Source organism: Cetorhinus maximus, chromosome 6 (assembly GCF_964194155.1).
Source record: "Cetorhinus maximus chromosome 6, sCetMax3.hap1.1, whole genome shotgun sequence".
NCBI classification, from domain to species: Eukaryota; Metazoa; Chordata; class Chondrichthyes; order Lamniformes; family Cetorhinidae; genus Cetorhinus; species Cetorhinus maximus.
In genome coordinates, this window is record NC_135884.1 from 100,270,773 (window position 1) to 100,291,327 (window position 20,555).

General features: G+C 38.7%; 2 protein-coding genes across 3 annotated transcripts in view; one reads left to right on the top strand and one right to left on the bottom strand.

Annotated features, from left to right (window-relative positions):
- cenpt (centromere protein T) overlaps positions 1-16,295 on the top strand; it is a 95,674-nt gene extending 79,379 nt beyond the window's left edge. Inside the window, exons 16-18 of the mRNA XM_078544777.1 lie at positions 2,388-2,492; positions 12,952-13,082; positions 15,133-16,295. Coding sequence (XP_078400903.1) covers positions 2,388-2,492; positions 12,952-13,075 — 229 coding nt within the window. The 3' untranslated portion in view covers positions 13,076-13,082; positions 15,133-16,295. The remainder of the gene's footprint in view (positions 1-2,387; positions 2,493-12,951; positions 13,083-15,132) is intronic.
- An 853-nt stretch (positions 16,296-17,148) lies between these two features.
- The window catches only part of tsnaxip1 (translin-associated factor X interacting protein 1), an 87,004-nt gene continuing 83,597 nt past the window's right edge, over positions 17,149-20,555 (bottom strand). For both annotated transcript variants that reach the window (XM_078544194.1, XM_078544195.1), the window contains one exon: positions 17,149-17,951. In XM_078544194.1, coding sequence (XP_078400320.1) covers positions 17,753-17,951 — 199 coding nt within the window. In that variant the 3' untranslated portion in view covers positions 17,149-17,752. The remainder of the gene's footprint in view (positions 17,952-20,555) is intronic.

The following is a 20,555-nucleotide window of genomic DNA, read 5'->3' on the forward strand; positions in this document are numbered from 1 at the left end:
CAAAGCAATAAATTCATAATTTAAAAAAGAGTAATTAATAAAGTTGACCATTAGAGTGCGAGAGGATCAGTGTGTGTGTCTGACTCGCTCCCAGTCTCAGGGTGCTCATTCACTCACCCTCACCCATGGTGTGAGTATGTGTTGGAGTGCGAGTGAGTGGGAATCCTGAGACTGGGAATGAGCCAGGCACACACACTTTCTCTCTCTCACACACACACTATCTCGCTCTCACATGCGCGCGTGCACACACACACACACTCTCTCTCTCTGTCTCACACATGCTCCCTCTCCCTTTCACAATCTCTTTCACTCTCACATAATCTCTTTCTCTATCTCACACACACTCTCTCTCACACGAACACCTCTCTCTCACGCACTCGCTCACTCTCTCTCACACACACCTCTCACTCACTCACTCACAGACACATTCACACACACATACACACACACTCTAACATGCACACACACGCACTCACACACACGCACTCACACATATGCTCTCTCTCACACATGCTCTCTCTTTCACACACACACACACTCTCTCACTCACACATGTACTTTCTCACTTACATACATATTCTATCTTTCTCACTCACACACCTTTCTCACTCACACACACAAACACGCGTGCACGTGCACACACACACACACACACACACACACAAGGGAGGGGGTGGGGGGAGACAGTGCCATGGTGGTAATGTCACTGAACTGTAGTCCAGAGGGGTAGGTTAATGCTCTGCGGACACAGGTTCAAATCCCACCACGGCAACTGATGGAATTTAAATTCAGTTAATAAATTTGAAATTAAAAAGCCAGCCTCGTTAATAGTGACAATGTCAATTGTTGTAAAAACCCATCTGGTTCACTAATGCCGTCCTTACCTGCTCTGACCTACATGTGATCCCAGATCCACAGCAATGTGGTTGACTCTTAAATTGCCCTCTGAAATAGCCTAGCAAGCCATTCAGTTGTATAAAACAGCTACAAAGTCTACAAAAAGGAATGGCGGATCCCCTGGCATCGACCTAGGCACTGGCAATGACAATGGCAAGCCCAGCCCTGTCAGCCCTGCAAAGTCCTCCTTACTAACATCTGGGGGGCTTGTGCTAAAATTGGGGGTGCTGTCTCACAGATTAGTCAAGTAACAGCCTGACGTCGTCATACTCTCGGAATCATACCTTACAAACAATGTCTCAGACACCACCATCACCATCATTTGCAACAATTCTCAATGTTGACTTTGGACCCCATGAAGTCTCACAGCATCTGATTAAACACGGGCAAGGAAACCTCCTGCTGATTACCTCACTCAGTTGATGAACCAGTACTCCGCCATGTTGAACACCACTTGGAGGAAGCACTGAGGGTGAAAAGGGCACATAATGTACTCTGGGTGGGGGGACTTCATTGTCCATCACCCAGAGTGCTTCAGTAGCACCATAACAGACCAAGCTGGCCGACTCCTAAATGATATAACTGGATCTGCAGCAGGTTGCGAGGAAACCATCAAGAGGGAAAACCTTACTTGCCCTCGTACTCACCAATCAGATGCACCTGTCCATGACAGTATAGGTAGGAGGACCGTACAGTCCTTTTGGAGATGAAGCCCCGTCTTCACATTGAGGATACTCTCCAACATGTTGCGTGGCACTACCGTTGTTCTAAATGGGTTAGACTTTGAACAGACCTAGCAACTCAAAACTGGACGTCCATGAGGCGCTGTGGACTATCAGCAGCAGCAGAATTATATATTACCACAATCTGTAACCTCATGGTCCGTCACATCCCCATTCTAACATTACCATCAAGCCCCGGGACCAACCCTGGTTCAATGAAGAGTGCAGGAGGGCATGCCAGGAGTAGAACCAGGCATACCTAAAAATGAGGCATCAACACAGGCCAAACAGTGAAAGCAACATGTGATCAACAGAGCTAAGCGATCCCATGACCCACGGATCAAAGTTCGGTAGTCCTGCCACATCCGGTCATGAATGGTGGTGGACAATTAAACAAATAACTAGAGGAGGAGGCTACACAATTATCCCCAACCTCAATTATGGAGGAATCCAGCACATCAGTGGTGGGAGGGTGGATTGAGTAAATCGGTAGCTGCAGAAATGTTGTAATGAACAGAGGGCTAAAGCTGGACAGTTGGGATTTAGAGGGCACAGTTGTAAATAATTTTGAGGTGAGTTCTTTTCCAGAAGAAGGTACAGATGGGAACAGGGTTTGGAAGGGAAAATGGGTGTGGGTGGAGAGGATACAGGAAGTGATCAGAGATGATCTTACACGTGATTGATACTATGGGAGTAACGAGGCCATGTGAGAAATAAGGTTCTATATTTGTTGTGGATATTACAAAAGCTACTGACTTTTTTTTACAGCTTGGAATTGTACTTCAAGCAGCTTTGTGATGATGTTGATGTTTACAGCAAACATGCTAAAAGAAGGACTATTGAAAAAGAAGACTTGGAACTTCTAATGAAAAGGTGAGGGTTCAAATGAAGTCACAAACAGTAAGTCCACCAAATCTCAGTATGGATTCAATACACTTTTAATCAGCAATTGACTCCATTATTTTTCATTAGATATGTGCTGGTCTTGTCATGGTTATTAAGGAGTTTAGAGAAAAGACTATAACATTGTTTGCAACATCAATTAATCTCTTAGGGATTGCAAAACTCTTACTTCTAAAATTGTTAACTAACCATTTTCTCCAAACTAGCAGTCTGGACATTAGCAGCCCTAATATGCGAGTCAGTTTTTTTGCCAGAGAAAGCAATTTAAGAGACCAGACTGCATTTACAGCTATTGGCTGATATCGGTGGTTTGTGTTTTGCATTGGACAAATCATGCCTGATTTGTATGACATGAAGACTTCAATATCCATGCCACTGTTTAGCGGTAAGCTTCCTGTTCAGAATCTCTACAACTTTCAAATGTAACATGGATGGTTTGTGGCCTTCTATATATGCATGCTCACATAGAAATACAATATTCAAAGTATATTTGTGGGGAAGTGGCGGCCTAGTGGTAATGTTACTTGATTAACAATCCAGAGGTCCTGGCTAATGTCAGGGACACAGGTTCAAATCCCGCCATGGCAGTTGGTGGAATTTAAATTCAGCTAACTAATTTTAAAAACCTAGTAATGGTGCATTGAAATTATCATCAATTGTCGTAGTGGCCTTTAAGGAAGGCAATCTTTACCTGGTCTGGCCTATATGTGACTCTAGACCCACAGCAATGTAATTGACTCTTAACTGCTCTCTGAAATGGCCTAGCAAGCCATTCAGATGAAGAGAAATTCAGGAAGGGCAACAAATGCTGGCCTTGTCAGCAACGCCCACATCCCTATAAACAATAAAAAAAACTTAGTTGACTTGTGAGGAACACGTTTTTGAAAAAATTGAAGGACAGCCTTCCTCTTGGGTTATTTTTAAAAGTTTGCAATATTAATTTGAGGCTGTGAATATGCCATTCTTTAAGAAACCACAGGTCAAGATGGATGTCCAGTGGGGAACTGCTGAGGGAAAAGATACTTTGTATATCTAAGTTGACAAAGAACTGCTGTTGCCAGGCCAAAGACTCTTGCTGATTGTTTAAAAATACCTGGCCTAAGAAAAGTATTCTTTGAACATCTTAATCTTTAAAACTCTCAGGGAGAGTGAGTGTGTGTGCCTTAGAAGCAGGCTGCAAGGAAAAGGCTCTCTCTTTCCCTTTCTCTGCCCCATCTTTCTGTTAAACTTTCCTCAGAAATGTCTCATCAGGATAACTCATCTGTTTTTTTGAGAATTCGCAAAGTTGTGATAAGTAAGAGTCATCAAGGACTGTCACCAACAAATCCATCTGAAAGAACTTCGATTTATTGTGACCAGAATTCAGTTAGATCAACAGTGTCAAGGTCTTTACGAATTTTATTATTTTTTATAGAAATATTCCCATACGCAAGCCTCTGCAGAGGACTGTTTGTTTTGTCCTATTTTGTGTTTGTGAGTGAATGTATGGGGATTCGAATATCTGTTTTTCTAAAAAGGGGAAAAATCATTACGCTTCTAAACTACAACTTGTATGTTAACCAGTTTATTAACTTTTTTTTATAAAGCATTTTGTTTTGTAATGGATCAAATTTTTTTGTGTATACTGAAAGGAGCCTGGTTAGAGTCTTTTTATGCTGGAAATAACAGTATCAAAGGATAACAATTGGCTGGTTTTGTGGGTGAATTAAACATTTAAACTATTGTTACAACCTGTGGAGAAGTGCCGCAAGCATTAACTGTGCGCTCTTCCCATCACGGTCCGTAACATAAGATTGGGGCCTTTCATGGAATTTGAAGATCGGACAACAAATGATTGGTTGCAGATTAATGATAATTGTTAAAGGATAGAAAGACATATCAGGTTTCTGGTTCATTTGTAACTGACACAGTTTTGGAAGTTGATTTGACTTTTTTTAAAGATGGAAGATATATCCCTGACTGGTTTAGAAAAAGTACCCAAGGCTAAGCTAAGGGAATTGGCATATTAATTGAAGTTAGAATTAATCGAAGAGGCGAGGAAAGCAGACATAGTTGAGGTAATAACGCAGCATTTGAAATTGGAAGGAATACGATGGAGACCACATTCTCCAGGGGGTGAGTCAATTGAGTTAGCTAGGATTCAGTTGCAAATGAAGCAGCTTGAACACAAAAATGAAATGGAGAAACTTAAACTTGAACAGGAAAGAGCAGAAAGAGAAAGAGCATTTAAGCAGCTAGAACTGGAATTTTAGGCAAGGAATGAGAAAGGGAATACCAGCTTAAAAGTTGAAATTTAAAACAGAAGCATCAGATGTTGGGGAATATTTTGCGGATGGAAGAACTTATCCCAACCCAGTATCCAGTGGGAGTGAGGAATCTGAGGATGGGAGTGACATCTGAAGGCCTATGTCTTTCCATTGTAGCAAGTTGGGACACATTTTGGAAAATTGCTGTAAGTTTCTTGGGAAATCCATAGGACTTGTTGAGGTGCATAAGGATAATTCAGAAAAAAAAGCCCTGACTGAAAATACAACTGATCAAGTTGTAATGTTAACTGTAGCTGTGAGTCTGAGTGTGAACACTGCTGTGAGTGCAGGGGAGGTGAACAAAAAAACTGAAAGCTACAGGGAATTCTTGTCAAAAGGTAAAGTAATTCCTTAAGTGAAGCAGGTAAACCTATAGTTATACTTAGGGGTACAGGGGCTACCCAAACACTTGCTGGGGAAAAGCCTGATTTTTCCACCAAAGCATTCACTAAATGCCAAGGTTTTAGTGAATTGGCAGGGAGTATATATCCATACCTTTGTATTGGGTGCACCTGGAGTATGGCCTAATGTCTGGAATGGTAACGGTAAGAGTTGTTCATAGTTTGTCTGTAGACGGAGTTGACTTACTCCTCAGAAATTATTTGGCTGGAGCAAAAGTAGTAGCTTCCCCCTTAGTTATGGAAAGACCAAGTGAAGTCAAGGAGACATAGCAGTTGCAGGAAAAGGTTCAGTAAGAAGCGCGTTATCACTGAATCGAGATTTCGGCCTGAGTGAGATAGAGACCAAGTGAGTATATTTGAGAATTTGGTTCAAGTGGGAATTCGGCACATAGGGGGAAAGAGGCACTGTAGGTAAGGTTTACTGCAAGAAATGCAATTTAGAATAGAGTGCTGGGAGTTGGGTAATTAAGGGAGTTAGGGAAGGAAGGGAAAGAGGTGCTCTTATGCTTTTTAACTTTCTCAGCCTTCAGGAAGTGTCCCATACTCTGCTACGGGAGAAGAAGCTAGTTATTTGGTGAGTATCTGGTAAGTGACTAAGGTTTATTCAATTCCTAAGGTTCAAAATAGTCTAGCAACTGGTCGTAAGGTTAATAGAATATATAAAAACAAAAGTAAAATATATAATTGAATAAAATAATTAAATAGTTAATTAGAACACATTAAGGATGTCAGGACAGGTGATATGTCACAACTGCAGCATGTGGGAGCTCCTGGATGCCAGTTTAATCCAAGGCAAACGCGTCTGCGGTAAGTGTTTGAAGTTTGGGCAGCTTCAGCTCAGGGTTTATGAGCTGGAGGCTGAACTGCAGACACTGTGATGCATCAGGGAGGGGGAAAGTTACCTGGATTCTTTGTACTGGGAGGCAGTCACACCTCTGAGGATAGGGTCTTCTGATTTGGTCAATGCTCAGGGACAGGAAAGTGTAACTGCCCATGAGGCAGGTAAGGGAACTGAGAGGGTAGGAGTGTGAGCCTCTGCAATTGTCCAACAGGTTTGAGGCTTTTTCAGCTTATTTGAATGAGAGTGAGGTCTGCAGGGCAGTTGAGCTAACTGGCCATGGCACCGTGGTACAGGAAGGCATTCAAGTGGGGAAAGCAACAAGGAATGTAGTGGTAGTAGGGGATAGCATAGTCAGAGGGATTGACGCCATTCTCTGCAACAAAGAACGTGAGTCCAGATGGCTGTGTTGCCTGCCCAGTGCCAGGGGGTGGGACAGCTGCTTGGGGCTGGAAGGAACTTGCAGTGGGAGGGGGAGGACTCAGTCATCATGGTCCATGTAGATACCAACAACATAGGCAGGACAAAGGATGAGGTTCTGCATAGTCAGTATGAGGACCTAAGTACCAAATTAAGCAGAACCTCAAAGGTCATAATCTCTGGATTATTACCTGAGCCACATGCAAATTGGCATAGGACAAATCAGATTAGGGAGATGAATGTGTCTCAAAGACTGGTGTGGGAGAAGTGGGTTCCAGTTCGTGGGGCACTTGTACCAGTACTGGGGAAAGTGGGATTGGTACCGTTGTGGCGGTCTACACCCAAACCATGCTGCAACCGGTGTTCTTGCGAGTCGCATAGCTAGGGAAGTAGAGAGGGTTTTAAACTAAATAGGGGGGCAAGGGATCAAATTTGGGAAGATGTGGTAAATCAAAGAGAAGAAACAAAACAAAAGAAAATGAAAAACAATAAAAAATGAAAATGAAAAAAAGGGAAATGAAAAACAGATCGTGACAGGAAGGGACAGAGAATACAAATCTAACAATAAATCAACAGATGAAACTAGGGGTTACAAAAAGAATAAAAGGATAAAACTAAAAGCTCAATATCTGAATGTACGTAGCATTCAAAACAAAACGGATGAACTGAGAGCGCACATAGAAATAAATAATTACGATTTGATAGCCATTACCGAGACAATGCTGCAGGAGGATATGTATTGGGACCTGAATATTGAAGAGTACAGGATATTTAGGAAGGACAGGAAGTGAGGAAAAGGTGGAGGAGTGGCTCTATTAGTTAATGATGGTATTAGCACAATAGAAAGGGATGACCTAAGTTCAGGAATCCGGGATGTGGTCACGGTTTGGGTAGAGATGAGAAATGGTAGAGGCAAGAAGTCACTTGTGGGAGTTGTGTACAGGCTCCTAACAGTAAGCAGTAGGGTTGAGCATAAAGGAAGAAATAATTGGAGCTTGTCAGAAAGGCATGGTGATAATCATGGGAGATTTTAATTTACATATAGACTGGAAAAGTCAGATGGGCAAAGGTAGCCTAGATGAGGAGTACATTGAATATTTTCAGGATAGTTTTTTAGAACAGCATGTTCTGGAGCCAACCAGAGAGTAGGCTATACTAGACCTGGCATTGTGCAATGAGATGGCAGTAATTAATGATCTCATAGTGAAGGCGCCCCTAGGTAGCAGTGACAATAATATATTTGAATTTTACATTCAGTTTGAGGGAGAGAGGAGTGGGTCTGAGACTAAGTTTTTAATCTTAAATAAGGGCAATTATGAGGGCATGAAAGCTGAGTTGGCTAAAGTGAATTGGCAAATTAGGTTAAGGGATAGGTCAATAGAGATGCCGTGGCTAATATTTAAGGGGATATTTCAGAATGCACAGAATAGATACATTCCAACGAGTAAGAAAAAGTCCAAGGAACAGACATGCCATCCATGGTTAACTAGAAAGGTTAAAGATAGTATCAAACTTAAAGAAAAAGTCTATAATTGTGCAAAGATGGGTGGATGGCCAAAAGATTGGACAGAATATAAGGAACAGCAAAAGATGACTAAAAGACCAATAAGGAGGGAAAAATTAGAGTATGAGAGAAAGCTAGCCAGAAATATAAAAACAGATAATAAGGGTTTTTATAAATATTTTAAAATGATGTTAACAAAGTGAGCGTTGGTCCTATAGAAAGTGAGCCTGACAAATTGATAATGGAAAACAAGGAAATGGCAGATGAATTGAACGGTATTTTGCATCAGTTTTCACTATAAAGGATACAAGTAACATCCCAGAAATAGCTATAAACCAGGAAATGGAAGTGGGGAAGGAAGTCAGGAAAATTACAGTCACCAGAAAAGTGGTACTGAGTAAATTGTTGGAGCTGCGGGCTGACAAGAGCCCGGGTCCTGATGGACTTCACCCTAGGGTCTTTAAAGAAGTGTCTAGTGAGATAGTTGATGCATTGGTATTAATTTTCCAAAACTCTTGAGATTCGGGGAAGGTTCCATTAGATTGGAAGATAGCAAATGTAACTCCAATTCAAAAAGGGAGACAGAAAGTGGGAAACTACAGGCCTGTTAGCTTAACATCTGTCGTAGGGAAAATGTTAGAAGCTATTATTAAAGAAGTTATAGCAGGGCACTTGGATAAGCTCAAGGTCATCAGGCAGAGTCAACATGATTTTATGAAAGGGAAATTGTGTTTAACCAGCTTATTGGAGTTCTTTAAGGAAGTAACATGTGCTGTGGATAAAGGGGAGCCGGTGGATGTACTGTACTTAGATTTACAGAAGGCATTTTATAAAGTGCCACATCAAAGGTTATTGTGGAAAATAAGAGCTCATGGTATAGGGGGTAACATATTGGCATGGATAGAAGATTGGCAGGCTAACAGGAAGCAGAGAGTAGGCATAAATGCATCTTTTTCAGGTTGGCAAGATGTAATGAGTGGTACTGAGATCAGTGCTGGGACCTCAACTGTTTACAATTTATATAAATGACTTGGATGAAGGGATTGAAGGGATGGTGGCCAAATTTGCTGATGACACAAAGATAGGTAGGAAAGTAAGTTATGAAGAGGACATAAGCGGGCTACATACAGATATAGATAGGTTAAGTGTGGGCAAAAATCTGGCAGATGGAGTATAATGTGGGAAAATGTAAAATTGTCCATTTTGGAAGGAAGAATAGAAGAGCAGCATATTATCTAAATGGTGAGAGATTGCAGAGCTCTGAGGTGCAGAGGGATCTGGGTGTCCTAGAACATGAATCATAAAAGGCTAGTATGCAAGTACAGCAAGTAATTAGGAAAGCTAATAGAATGTTATAATTTATTGTGAGGAGAATTGAATACAAAAGTAGGGAGGTTATTCTTTAGTTGTACAGGGCACTAGTGAGACCACATTTGGAGTACTGTGTAAAGTATTGGTCACCTTATTTAAGGAAGGATGTAAATGCATTTGAAGCAGTTCAGAGAAGGTTTACCAGACTAATACCTGGAATGGGTGGGTTGTCTTATGAGGAAAGGTTGGGCAGACTAGGCTTGTATCCGCTGGAGTTTAGAAGAGTAAGATGATTTGATTGAAACCTATAAGATCCTGAGGGATCTTGACAGGGTGGATGTGGAGAGGATGTTTCCTTTTGTCGAAGAATCTAGAACTAAGGGTCACTGTTTAAAAATATGGGGGTCGCCCATTTAAAACAAAGATGAGGCGAAATATTTTTACTCAGAGGGTCGTGAGTCTTTGGAACTCTCTTCCTCAAAAAGGTGGTGGAAGCAGAGTCTTTGCATATTTTTAAGGTGAAGGTGGGTAGATTCTTGGTAAGCAAGCAGGTTATAGGTTATCAGCTTTAGGTGGGATGCAGATTTCGGGTTACTATCAGATCAGCCGTGATCTTATTAAATGGCGGGGCAGGCTCAAGGGGTCTATTCCTCCTTGTTCATTTGATTGTATGAATTTTTCCTCTTTGTGTAGTGACCTAAACAATGGCTAAACAAGTTCCATATTCAGAGTTAAAATTGGCACCACAAACAGATATTTGGCTATTTGAAACTTTCTTTGTGGATTTGGACAATCCGAAGGAAATGTTCAGTAAGTCGTCTCTGACTGAGGTTCCAGCAAGCCAATCTAAAATTAAATGACACAGTCAGCTCAAACTGAAGCTGAAGCATAATATATTAGAAGTGGGATTCTGATGAGGAAGTGGAGACCTCTTCATAGACCTGCAGACGAAGAGTAGATGGTGGATGATCATGGAGTGTCCAAATATCATCTGGAAATATTAAGGTTAGTTCATGAGATTCCTATGGAAGGACATGTAGGGATTCGAAAGACCAAAGCACATATAAATCAACATTTTTATTGGCCAGGTCTTCGCAAGGATGTAGTGCGGTTTTGTAAAACGTGCCATATGGTGAGGAAACCACAACTTACAAACCGGAACTTTTAATTCCCACACCAATTTTAGGAGAACCATTTAGCAAGGTTTTAGTAGACTGTGTGGGACCGTTACTGAAAACAAAAGTGGGACACCAGTATATTCGTATTATAATGGATATGACAACTCGACTTCCAGAAACCAATCTTTTGAGAATGATTACAGCTAAGGTCGCATAGAGAAGTTAACCCAATTTTTTTTTACTAGATATGGATTACTGATGGAGATCTAGTCAGATCAAGGTTCCAATTTTATGTCTCAAATTTTTCAAAACATAATGAGTAGTTTGGGTATAAAACAGTTAAAGTCCACAGCATACTACCCACAAACACAGGGTGCTTTAGAGAGGTGTATCATCAAACTCTCAAAACAATGATTAAAGCATATTGTCATGAATATTCCCATGATTGGACTTTCTTTTATTTGCCACCCGAAATTCACCAAATCTCATTTTAATCCTTTTGAATTAATCTATGGACATGAGATGAGGCCCTCTGGAATTAATCAGAGAAAAGTTTATAGGTGAGAGTGACGAATCCTGCATACTAGATTATGTGTCCATATTCCAGGAGCGGCTCACAGGAGCCTGCAAAATGGCTCAAAGACATCTTAAAGTTTCTCAAACAAAGATGAAGGAATGGGCAGATAAAAAACTGAGACCCAAACATTTCAACCAGGGGATGAAGTGTTAATGTTATATTGCCTTTACAGGAGGATCTTCTGAAAACATGGTTCAGTGGTCCATACAAGGCAGTTAAGAGGGTTAGTAAAGCAAATTATTTGATAGACACCCCAGATCGTAGGAAGCTAACATATCAACATGTTAAAACCATACCATCGTGGGAAGGAGGATAGTAAGGAGAGTGGAGGATAAAGGAGACAGTGAGAGGTTGAAGGCAATTTTAACTTAATTGAATTGGTGTTGGCTGTCCCTAACTTCATTGAACCCTTCAAGGTGGCAATTGATGCCAGTGACTTGTGGGTGAGTGTGGTCCTAATACAAGAAGATGAATCAGGCATAAAAAAGCCAGTGGGATACTTTTCTAAAAAGTTAAATTGGCATCAAAAAAAATATTCTCCCATAGAAAAGGACACTCTGGGATTGTTACTGGACTTTGTTGAAACATTTAAGACTCAGAACGCCAGACTGTTTTGATGGAGTTTGTTACTACAACCTTATAACTTGAAGGTTGTCCATATTGCTGGAAAAGACAATGTAATCATTGATGTGTTATCCAGAATATAATTTTTGTTGGTATAATTTAGAAATCAAAAGATCAGACCCTATACAGAGATTCTGTATAAGGAGTGAGTGAAAATGGGTGAGTGCATGTTATGTTCTCCTATATGTTTTATAATGAAATGCATTTGAAAATGGTGTTTCATTCCTTATGGGTGGAGGCATGTGAAGAACCTGTTTTGGAAAACTTGAAAGACATTTTATTTTGGACATTATTCCTCCTGGGTTATTTTTAAAAGTTTGCAATATTAATTTGAGGCTGTGAATATGCCATTCTTTAAGAAACTACAGGTCAAGAAAGATGTCCAGTGGGGAACACCTGCTGAGGGAAAAGATACTTTGTATATCTAAGTTAACCAGGAACTGCTGTTGCCAGGTTAAAGACCATTGCTGATTGTTTAAAAACCTGACCTAAGAGAAGCATTCTTTGAATATCTTAATCTTTAAAACTCTCAGGGAGAGTGAGTGTGTGTGCCTTAAATGCAGGCTGCAAGAAAGAGGCTTTCTCTTTCCCTCTCTCTGCCCCATCTTTCTGTTAAACTGTCCTCAGAAATCAGGATAACTCATCTGTTTTTTTGAGTTCACAATGTTGTGATAAGTAAAAGTCATCAAGGACAGTTTCACCAACAAATCCGTCTGAAAGAACTTCCAGATCTAGATCAACAGTGACAAGATCTTTTTGAATATTATCCTTTTTTAAAGAAACATTCCCATACCCAAGCCTCTGCAGAGGACTGTGTTTGTATGGGGGTTTGAATGTCTGTTTTTCTAAAAAGGGGGAAATTGTTACACTCCTAAACTACAACTTGTATGTTAACCAGTCTATGAACTTTTTTCAAAGTATTTTGTTCTATAATGAATCAATTTTTTTTGTGTTCATTGAAAGAAGCCTGGTTAGAATCTTTTTATGCTAGGAATAACAATTGGCCAGTTTTGTGTGTGAATTAAACATTTAAACTATTGTTACGGCCTGTGGAGAATGGGGCTAGAATTAACTCTGTACTCCTCCCATCATAGTCCATAACAGGGTGTAAAACAGTTTGAAATATTTTGTATTACATATTTTGTAAAGTTATAACTATATTGTGGACAGTAAATTCAAGAAAAGTGCATTCTTCCTATTTAAAAAAAAAACTAAGGTCTTTTTGAACTGGTCATGGAAGAAAGGCAAAATTCTCAGATGATCTGGTAGAATATAACTGAGATCCATATATTAAATTTGTTGTTGAATTATTTTATTTTCTGTTCCTTAGGCAGGGATTTGTGACTGCCAAGTCACCCTTGAATGTACTGATAGAACACCATTTACCTATGGAATGCAGAGAAAAACTAATTCCAATGGCTGTCAGTGGGAGTAAGATAATTCCCAAAAAATAACTACCATGTATGTATAAAAGTTATGGTGTCTCAAATTTATTGCTTTTATTTTCCAAATCAGAAATAAGAATTCTACATAAGTACACGGAAATGTTTTGCTTTGGTGAAGCCCTAATGTAAAGGTTTATAGCCATTTTTATTGATTTTACAGACTTTCATGAGTTGTGTGATTTGTAGGATCTTTTTACTGAGAAAATTATGGTAAGGTAGCATTTCATTTAATCAAAGAATCATATCAACTTTAAAACTGATCATGTTTGACTAATTGAATTGATATTTTTGATGAAGTAACAGAGAAGGTGATGAAGGGGATGCAATGGATCATGTCTCTGGACCTTAAGAAACCATTTAACAAAGTACTATTTAGAAGGCTGGTTAACAAAATTGAGGCTCATGGAATAGGAGGTTAGTGTCAGCTTGGAGGAAAAGAATTGGCTTAAGGAAAACAGCAAATCGTTGTTTTTCAGACTGGGAGATGGTAGACTGGGTGTTCCCAAGGGTCAGTGGTTTGGTGCACTTTTTTTATATACATATATATAAATGACTTGGATATTGGAAAAGAGTAAAATTTTAAAATTGCTCGATAATGTCAAACTGGGAGGTGTGGCAAACAATGAGGATGATACCAACTAGCTGAAACAGGACATAGGCTAGCAAAATGCACAGATAAGTGGCAGATGAAATTTAATACAGAAAAGTGTGAGGTGATGCATTTTGACAGAAGGGATAAGGAGAGGCAAAATCGACTTAATATCACACTTCTGAAGAATGTGCAAGGACAGAGGGACCTGGGGGTTCATCTGCATAGATCTTTAAATGTGGCAGGACAAAAACGGAAAATGCTGGAAAAACTCAGCATGTCTTAACAGCATCTGCGGAGAGAAAAACAGTTAATGTTTCGAGTCCGTATGACTCTTCAGAGCTAAAGAGAAGTAAAAATGTGATGAAAGTTATACTGTTTAAGTGAGGTGGAGCAGGTGAAGCTGGATAGAAGGCCAGCGATAGGTGGAGGCAAAGGAGAGGTCAACAAAGATGTCATGAACAAAAGGACAAAGGGGGTGTTAATGGTAGTGCTAAAATAGGTGCTGATAGTGGCATTAAGGTAAGAAAGAAGAATGTGATAATAGCAGGACAAGGGTAAGCACTCTGAAAAGAACAACATGAACAAGTAACAGATGGGTAGGGGATTAAAAACAATGAATAAGTGAATTAAAAATATGAACTGTCTCCTCATCCCTTTTCAATATTCATTTTTAATCCACTTACCTTTATTTTTTGCCCTTGTTCAGATGGCATTTAAGAGTCAACCACATTGCTGTGGGTCTGGAGTCACATGTAGGCCAGACAGCAGATTTCCTTCCCTAAAGGACATTAGTGAACCAGATGAGTTTTTACAACAATGGATCATGGTCATCATTAGACTTTTAATTCCAGATTTTTACTGAATTCAAATTCCATCATCTGCCGTGGCGGAATTTGAACCTGGGTCCCCAGAGCATTACCCTGGGTCTTTGGATTACTAGTCCAGCAACAAGCCATCGCCTCCCCCTTGAAGTGAGCTGATGTTAGAGATGTACAACATTAAGGCAGGTTTAGATAAGATAGGCAAAGAAAAGCTGTTCATAATTGCTGATCATACAAGGTCTATGGGACACATTTAAGGTTTTGGGCAAGAAATGCAGGGGCATGTGAGGAAGAACTTTTTTATGCAGTGAGTGATAATGACTTGGAACTCGCTGCCTGTGAGGGCGATTGATGGAAGAGGAGACAATGATTTCAAAAGGAAATTGGATGGGCACATGAGGGAAATAAACTTGCATGGCTACAGGTTAGAGCGGGGAAATGGGACTGACTGGATTGCTCTAGAGAGCTGGCATGATCTCGATGGGTCAAGTAGCCTCCTTTCTATGCCATAATAAATCTATAGCTGTATGATTGTTTTCTAATCACCACCATTTATAATTTCATAATCTCCCTCTCCCAAATTATAAAAGAATCTATATGCTTATGTATATTTGCATCAATTTTTTTTTAACTTTCATTTTTATCTTAAATAGAACCAGATGTAAAAAGTCAAGGCCCAGATGGAAACCCCACCAAGAGATTCCAAACACGTTTTTTTAACATCCTCATCAAGATTATAGATATCGGTACTAAGCACTTTTGGCACTCAGTGGCGACATGAGTACTCCTAGGTTAGGTATACCACAGTGGTTGCAGAGTAATCTCGCTACTCAGCCAAATAATGTGTCTTCGCCCAACTCTCCACTTCACCGCTGTGATTTTTTTCCCCCCTTCCTGAAACAGGTGCTCTGAGTGAGATTGCTAATTTTATATGAAATAATGCACAATTTATATTCTGGGCCTGTGCTCACTAGGAAGCAGGTTGAGACTGCCCAAATAAATTTTCAACAGAAAGGGGAGAGCTAGATTCAAACAAACAAAACTTGAAGTTGGAAAGAAAAAGTATTTTCTTACTTACAGATCTTAAAATAAATGTAATTTGCAGCACAAATAATTTTTCTTACCAAAGCTTTTTGCAATCTTGGAAAGAAATACATTAAAATTTTACTTCCTTAAAATAATAACTAGATATGTAGATACTGACATAAAAAAAATAAAATCTTCTACATCTTTAGTTTTGGGTTTTGCATTCCTGACTTGACGTGACTTCCATGACCAATGTTTATGATAACACTGCGTGCAAACACAACATTTATGTAAAATGTTGTGTAACTGTATAAGGAAAGCCTGCATCTAGTTCAGTAAAACTTTACCATAATTGAGGCGACTTCTATTTGAGTAATCTTTTGAGCTCCCATTATTCATGTCCCACCCAATACAGCGCTTGCTGCTCCAAATACCTGATAGGTTTCTTGTAACTTCAAGTAGTTTAAATGACTTCATGGTTTATTGGTTTACTAAGTAACTAATAAAGTTAATTTGACTTTTTAAAGTAATAATGGGAAGTTATGAATCATGACTGTTATTTATGCATTGTTATGGTATTCCACATCTGCAAATGTCAGTTGTAACTCATTGACATGTCCATTGTATTTCATGATTCCTGGTAAGCATTGTAATAACCTTTATGTCTAATCAAACTCAGTATTGTTCATTTCTGTTTGGCACTCTATGGAGTTTTCAGTCTTCTTATCAACTGTAATGTTAGTAATTCTGTATAATACATAATAAAGGCATCAACTTATTTGTAAAATTGAATCTCAAACTAGCTTTATTTGCATAATGTTCAAGTATCAATTATGAAACCTGACAATTAAGTAACTTATTTTCTTATTAATACTTTATTAATCCCTACAAATGTGTAATAAAGCTGATTCATTTGAGTCTGTTACAACCAAGGAACAAAATTTCCTGTGGCCAGGTAATGCTCTGTCCACATGATGAGACTTTCCAAGGTATTTTGTGCTACTATTTTAGTTTGGGACAAACCTGAGACAATGGCTCATTGAGTAAATGCACCATATAATATTATTAAACCAGAATCGTCCTAGTTCAGTTTCTGGTCTGTCGCTGAGTAAGCCAATCCTAGCCAGTGAGGATACAAGTTCCCGGACAAGGGGAGCAAACATCACTGTAAATGCTCTTTTGTCATACAAACGGAAAGCTATGCATTTTTATGCCACTGTTCAGCAGCCTGCTAAACATCACTATCTACATTCATGCATGAAAAATGGTTCCTTAGATAAGTTGGCAGACAGCTGCAATGCCCATGGACCGTATAGTAAGTTGCCTTGAAGAAAATGATCATCACCTCATAAGAGAAGTCTCTGACTTTTAATATCTAGGCAGCTTATTTCAATACTAACACTTGAATTCATTACTGTAAATCGGAACTGTCATCTTCAAACTTCTGTCTTAAGAATTCAGTTCAGCATATTTCACTTATATAAAATCTATTTTAGAAAAGTTGCTTCTAAAATAAGACCAGAATTGAGTACTGCCTAGTACGAAATTGAAAGGATGTGAATGTCAATTTTAGCACTTTATTTGTATATTAATTTATAGAAAAGCTTCAGATGTGGAGTTGTAAGAAGAGCAAAAAACAGTAGTCTAATATTATCATTTATTTTCCGAATGAAAGTAAAGAACAGTGATTCAGTTCAAAAACACCTTTGTGCAGCAAGAAAGCCATTTAACAAAGTATGGCTCCTGATGAAGAGATAAATGTCAGATTATTGTTGCTTATTTAGATAGTAAGCAATTTATTTTATCTGGAGGTTGTGCTACTTTGAAAACAATAGTAAGAAGTGTACCTAAATCAGATGATCTTGCATCGCCCAAAACATTTTTTAAAAATACATTTATTATAAATAGACAATTGTGGAAAGACTATCTAAAATATGTGTCAATGTTTAACATGCATACTGTAAGGATATTCTCAAAGTTGCATTGATGTGCTATTTAAGAGCTGAATTACTATAAATCTGTATCGATATTATCATTTAGGAACTGACAGCATCCACTTTTTTTAAACAGAATGTTTACTGAAATTGAATACAAGTGTACTTTTTATGGCCCTTTATACATTTAATTATCAATTTAAAAATAGCATATTGTCAATTGCTTTTTAAAATATTAACATTAAATAAGGTGGTACTCATCAGAACTGGTGTTTTTTTCCTTTAAAAACCTGAATTGAAGTATCCTTCTGTACTACTTTTGAGGTCCTATTCTCTTTATGTCACTTGCTTGTAGTCTGTCTAAAACAGTGTCAGTGTCCACAGCAGTAGCTTGATCAAGTTGTTCCTTCGTTGTTTGGAAACCTTGAGCTAAATATGTGGCCAGTATTTGCGGATCCATAGAAGGGTCAACTTCTTGAAATGCCCTTTTTAGGTCAGCTACAGTTAGCTCCCTGTGGATAAAGGATAGACAAGAGAATAAAATCAACATTTCATTCAGTCATCTTGGCTTCTCTGGATCACAATTTCTGTGGGCGTCATACAAGTTTGACAGCAAATAGAGTGCTTTCAACTTATCCATGTTCTCCCAGGACTATGTCCCCAGGAGGCACCACTTATTTAAATGCAAGTTAAGTGGTGCTGAGAATGCAAGAGGGAATAGTATCTTGAAGTTCTTAAGCTTGCTGATGTTGAGGAGCAGAAATTAAAAGACGTAAGCGGGCCTGAAACACTCTGGGTTATCTCTATGGATATTTATTTGATTCTCCCTTGAGATGTTCAGCTCAGTATGGCAGAATATGTCATCAACACTGTTTAATGCTTTTTTGTTAATATTAAAGAATCAGGTTTATTTTATGTCTGTCTTTAACTCTAAAGTTTTGATGATACTGATGCAACGTTGAGTAAGGCACTTGTGGTTTATCTAGTCAGTAGAATCCCTTAATTGTGATTATGGTCCTTTAACTTCTGCTTCCACTTACATTGGGAAAGATGTACTGACTTGGTCTTTATCAAGGTGCTGTTCTGAGTAAGAAAAAACAGATATAGAAAAGTATATTGTTGCAAAATTTTTGTAGTTCTTATTAATGGACTATGCTCCAAAAAACATTAAGCTCACAAGATTGTAACAGTTTTATTTTTTGGAAAAATTATAGAAATGTGTCCATTCCAGTAAAGATATAATTATTCTCTTCCCCCATGGAAATTAATTGAACTAATTCCACAACTGTAGCGTGTGTACATTGTCTTGAACATTTCATCGAATCATAGACCAGTTACAGCACAGAAGGAAGACATTCAGCCCTTCAAGTCCATACTGATTCTCTGCAAGAGCAATTTAGCTAGTCTGATTCCTTGGCCATCTTCCTATGGCCCTGGAAATGTTTTCCCTTAAGGTGCTTATCCAATTTCCTTTTGAAAGCCACAATTGAATCTGCATCTACCACCTTTTCAGACAGATTGTTAACACTTGCAGTGTAGTTTTCCTTCATGTTGCCTTTAGCTTGGTTGTCAACCACTTTAAATCGGTGTCCTCTGGTTCTCGACCCTTCTGCCAATGTGAACAATTTCACTCTCTCGCCTTTGTCCAGACCGCCCCCTCCATGATTTTGAATCTCCTCAACCTTCTGTTCTCTAAGAAGAATGTTCTATGTTCTCCAGTCTATCTTCCATACTGAAGTAATTTCTTCCTGGAACCGTCCTTGTCAATCTTTTCTGCACCCTCTCGAAGCCATCACATCCTTCTGAAAGTGCTGTTGCCAGATTCCTTGTCCCCACCTTCTCCCACCACCGTCAATATGAAGGATATTTATTTCTTCCATCTTTTTCAAAAATAAACTTCTTAACATGCCTTCATTTATTTCAAAGCTACAGTGAGAATATTTTTCAGGTTATAATATAAGTGAACTCTTACACATTCAGTTACACACCTTCACAACACTTCTTGGGAGTCCTCAGTTTTACTCCAAAACAAAAATCACTATTTCTGTCTTCTATGGAACAGGAAAATAAAACAATTTTCACCTCCTTAAAAGTCAATTTAAAAAAGCCATTCAAGGGGTGCTTTGTTCACCTAATCAAATTAAGCGAAATTAGAAACTTGTTTATATGGTCCACTGGAAACTTGTGTTCTTTCCATTTTCATAAAATAAGCTGGTTTGATAGAGAAGGCCTTGCTAATTTCCTTTGTAGTGAACTGGAGCAAATTTTTGCAGCCCTGCACTAGTAAGTGGCATGATGTCAGATTGCAAAGGAAATACTGTTGTGGTATTTTTAAACTGCTGGCTGTTTTCTTTGCACTGGTTAGTCATTGTGTTTTTTTTTCATGACCATAATGTGATTACATTGTGCATCATTTTAGTCACTAGCACAGGATTATGTTGATCAGTGCTACTTTGAGCTGCTTTGTTTTTCAGCTGGGTCTTTAGATAAGGTTTATATGTGGTTTTGGGATAGCTGGGTTTATCCAGCACAGTATTCATTTTATTTTTTTTTTGCCTTTACACTAAAATATTACATTATGTCACCACTAAGCTATCCTTTATCCAACTGTGTGTAGTGTGCCAAAGTTCCAAACACAATTATATTTTATTTGCTGTATATCCTTGCTTTCAATTCAAAATGAATTATTGTTGTAAAATTTCACCTAACAAGAATTTAGTTTCAAATTTATGCAGAAGCTAATACCAATATCTTTAATGAGCCCTATGTAATTACCACATAGCCACAAAACATCTGTAGTTTGTTTCCCAGCAATCTGCTGCCCAGAAACCCAATAACATGATAGCAGCACCATCAGGCCACATAATACCCATCATGTTATTATGCCACATCTACTAAGTTGAAAAGGAATATTATTTAAGAAAATATCCCACTATATTAAATACAACAGGCAATTACTTTAAAGTAAAAATAACTTGAGAATAAAAACTGCTTGGAAGTCGAGCCTGATTTGAAATCAGAATTCCTATTCAATTTGTGTAACTTACAGCTAATCATTTATAATGCCTTATTTGCACATTTGATCCTTTTGCTGGACTAAGATCCAAAATAAAGTT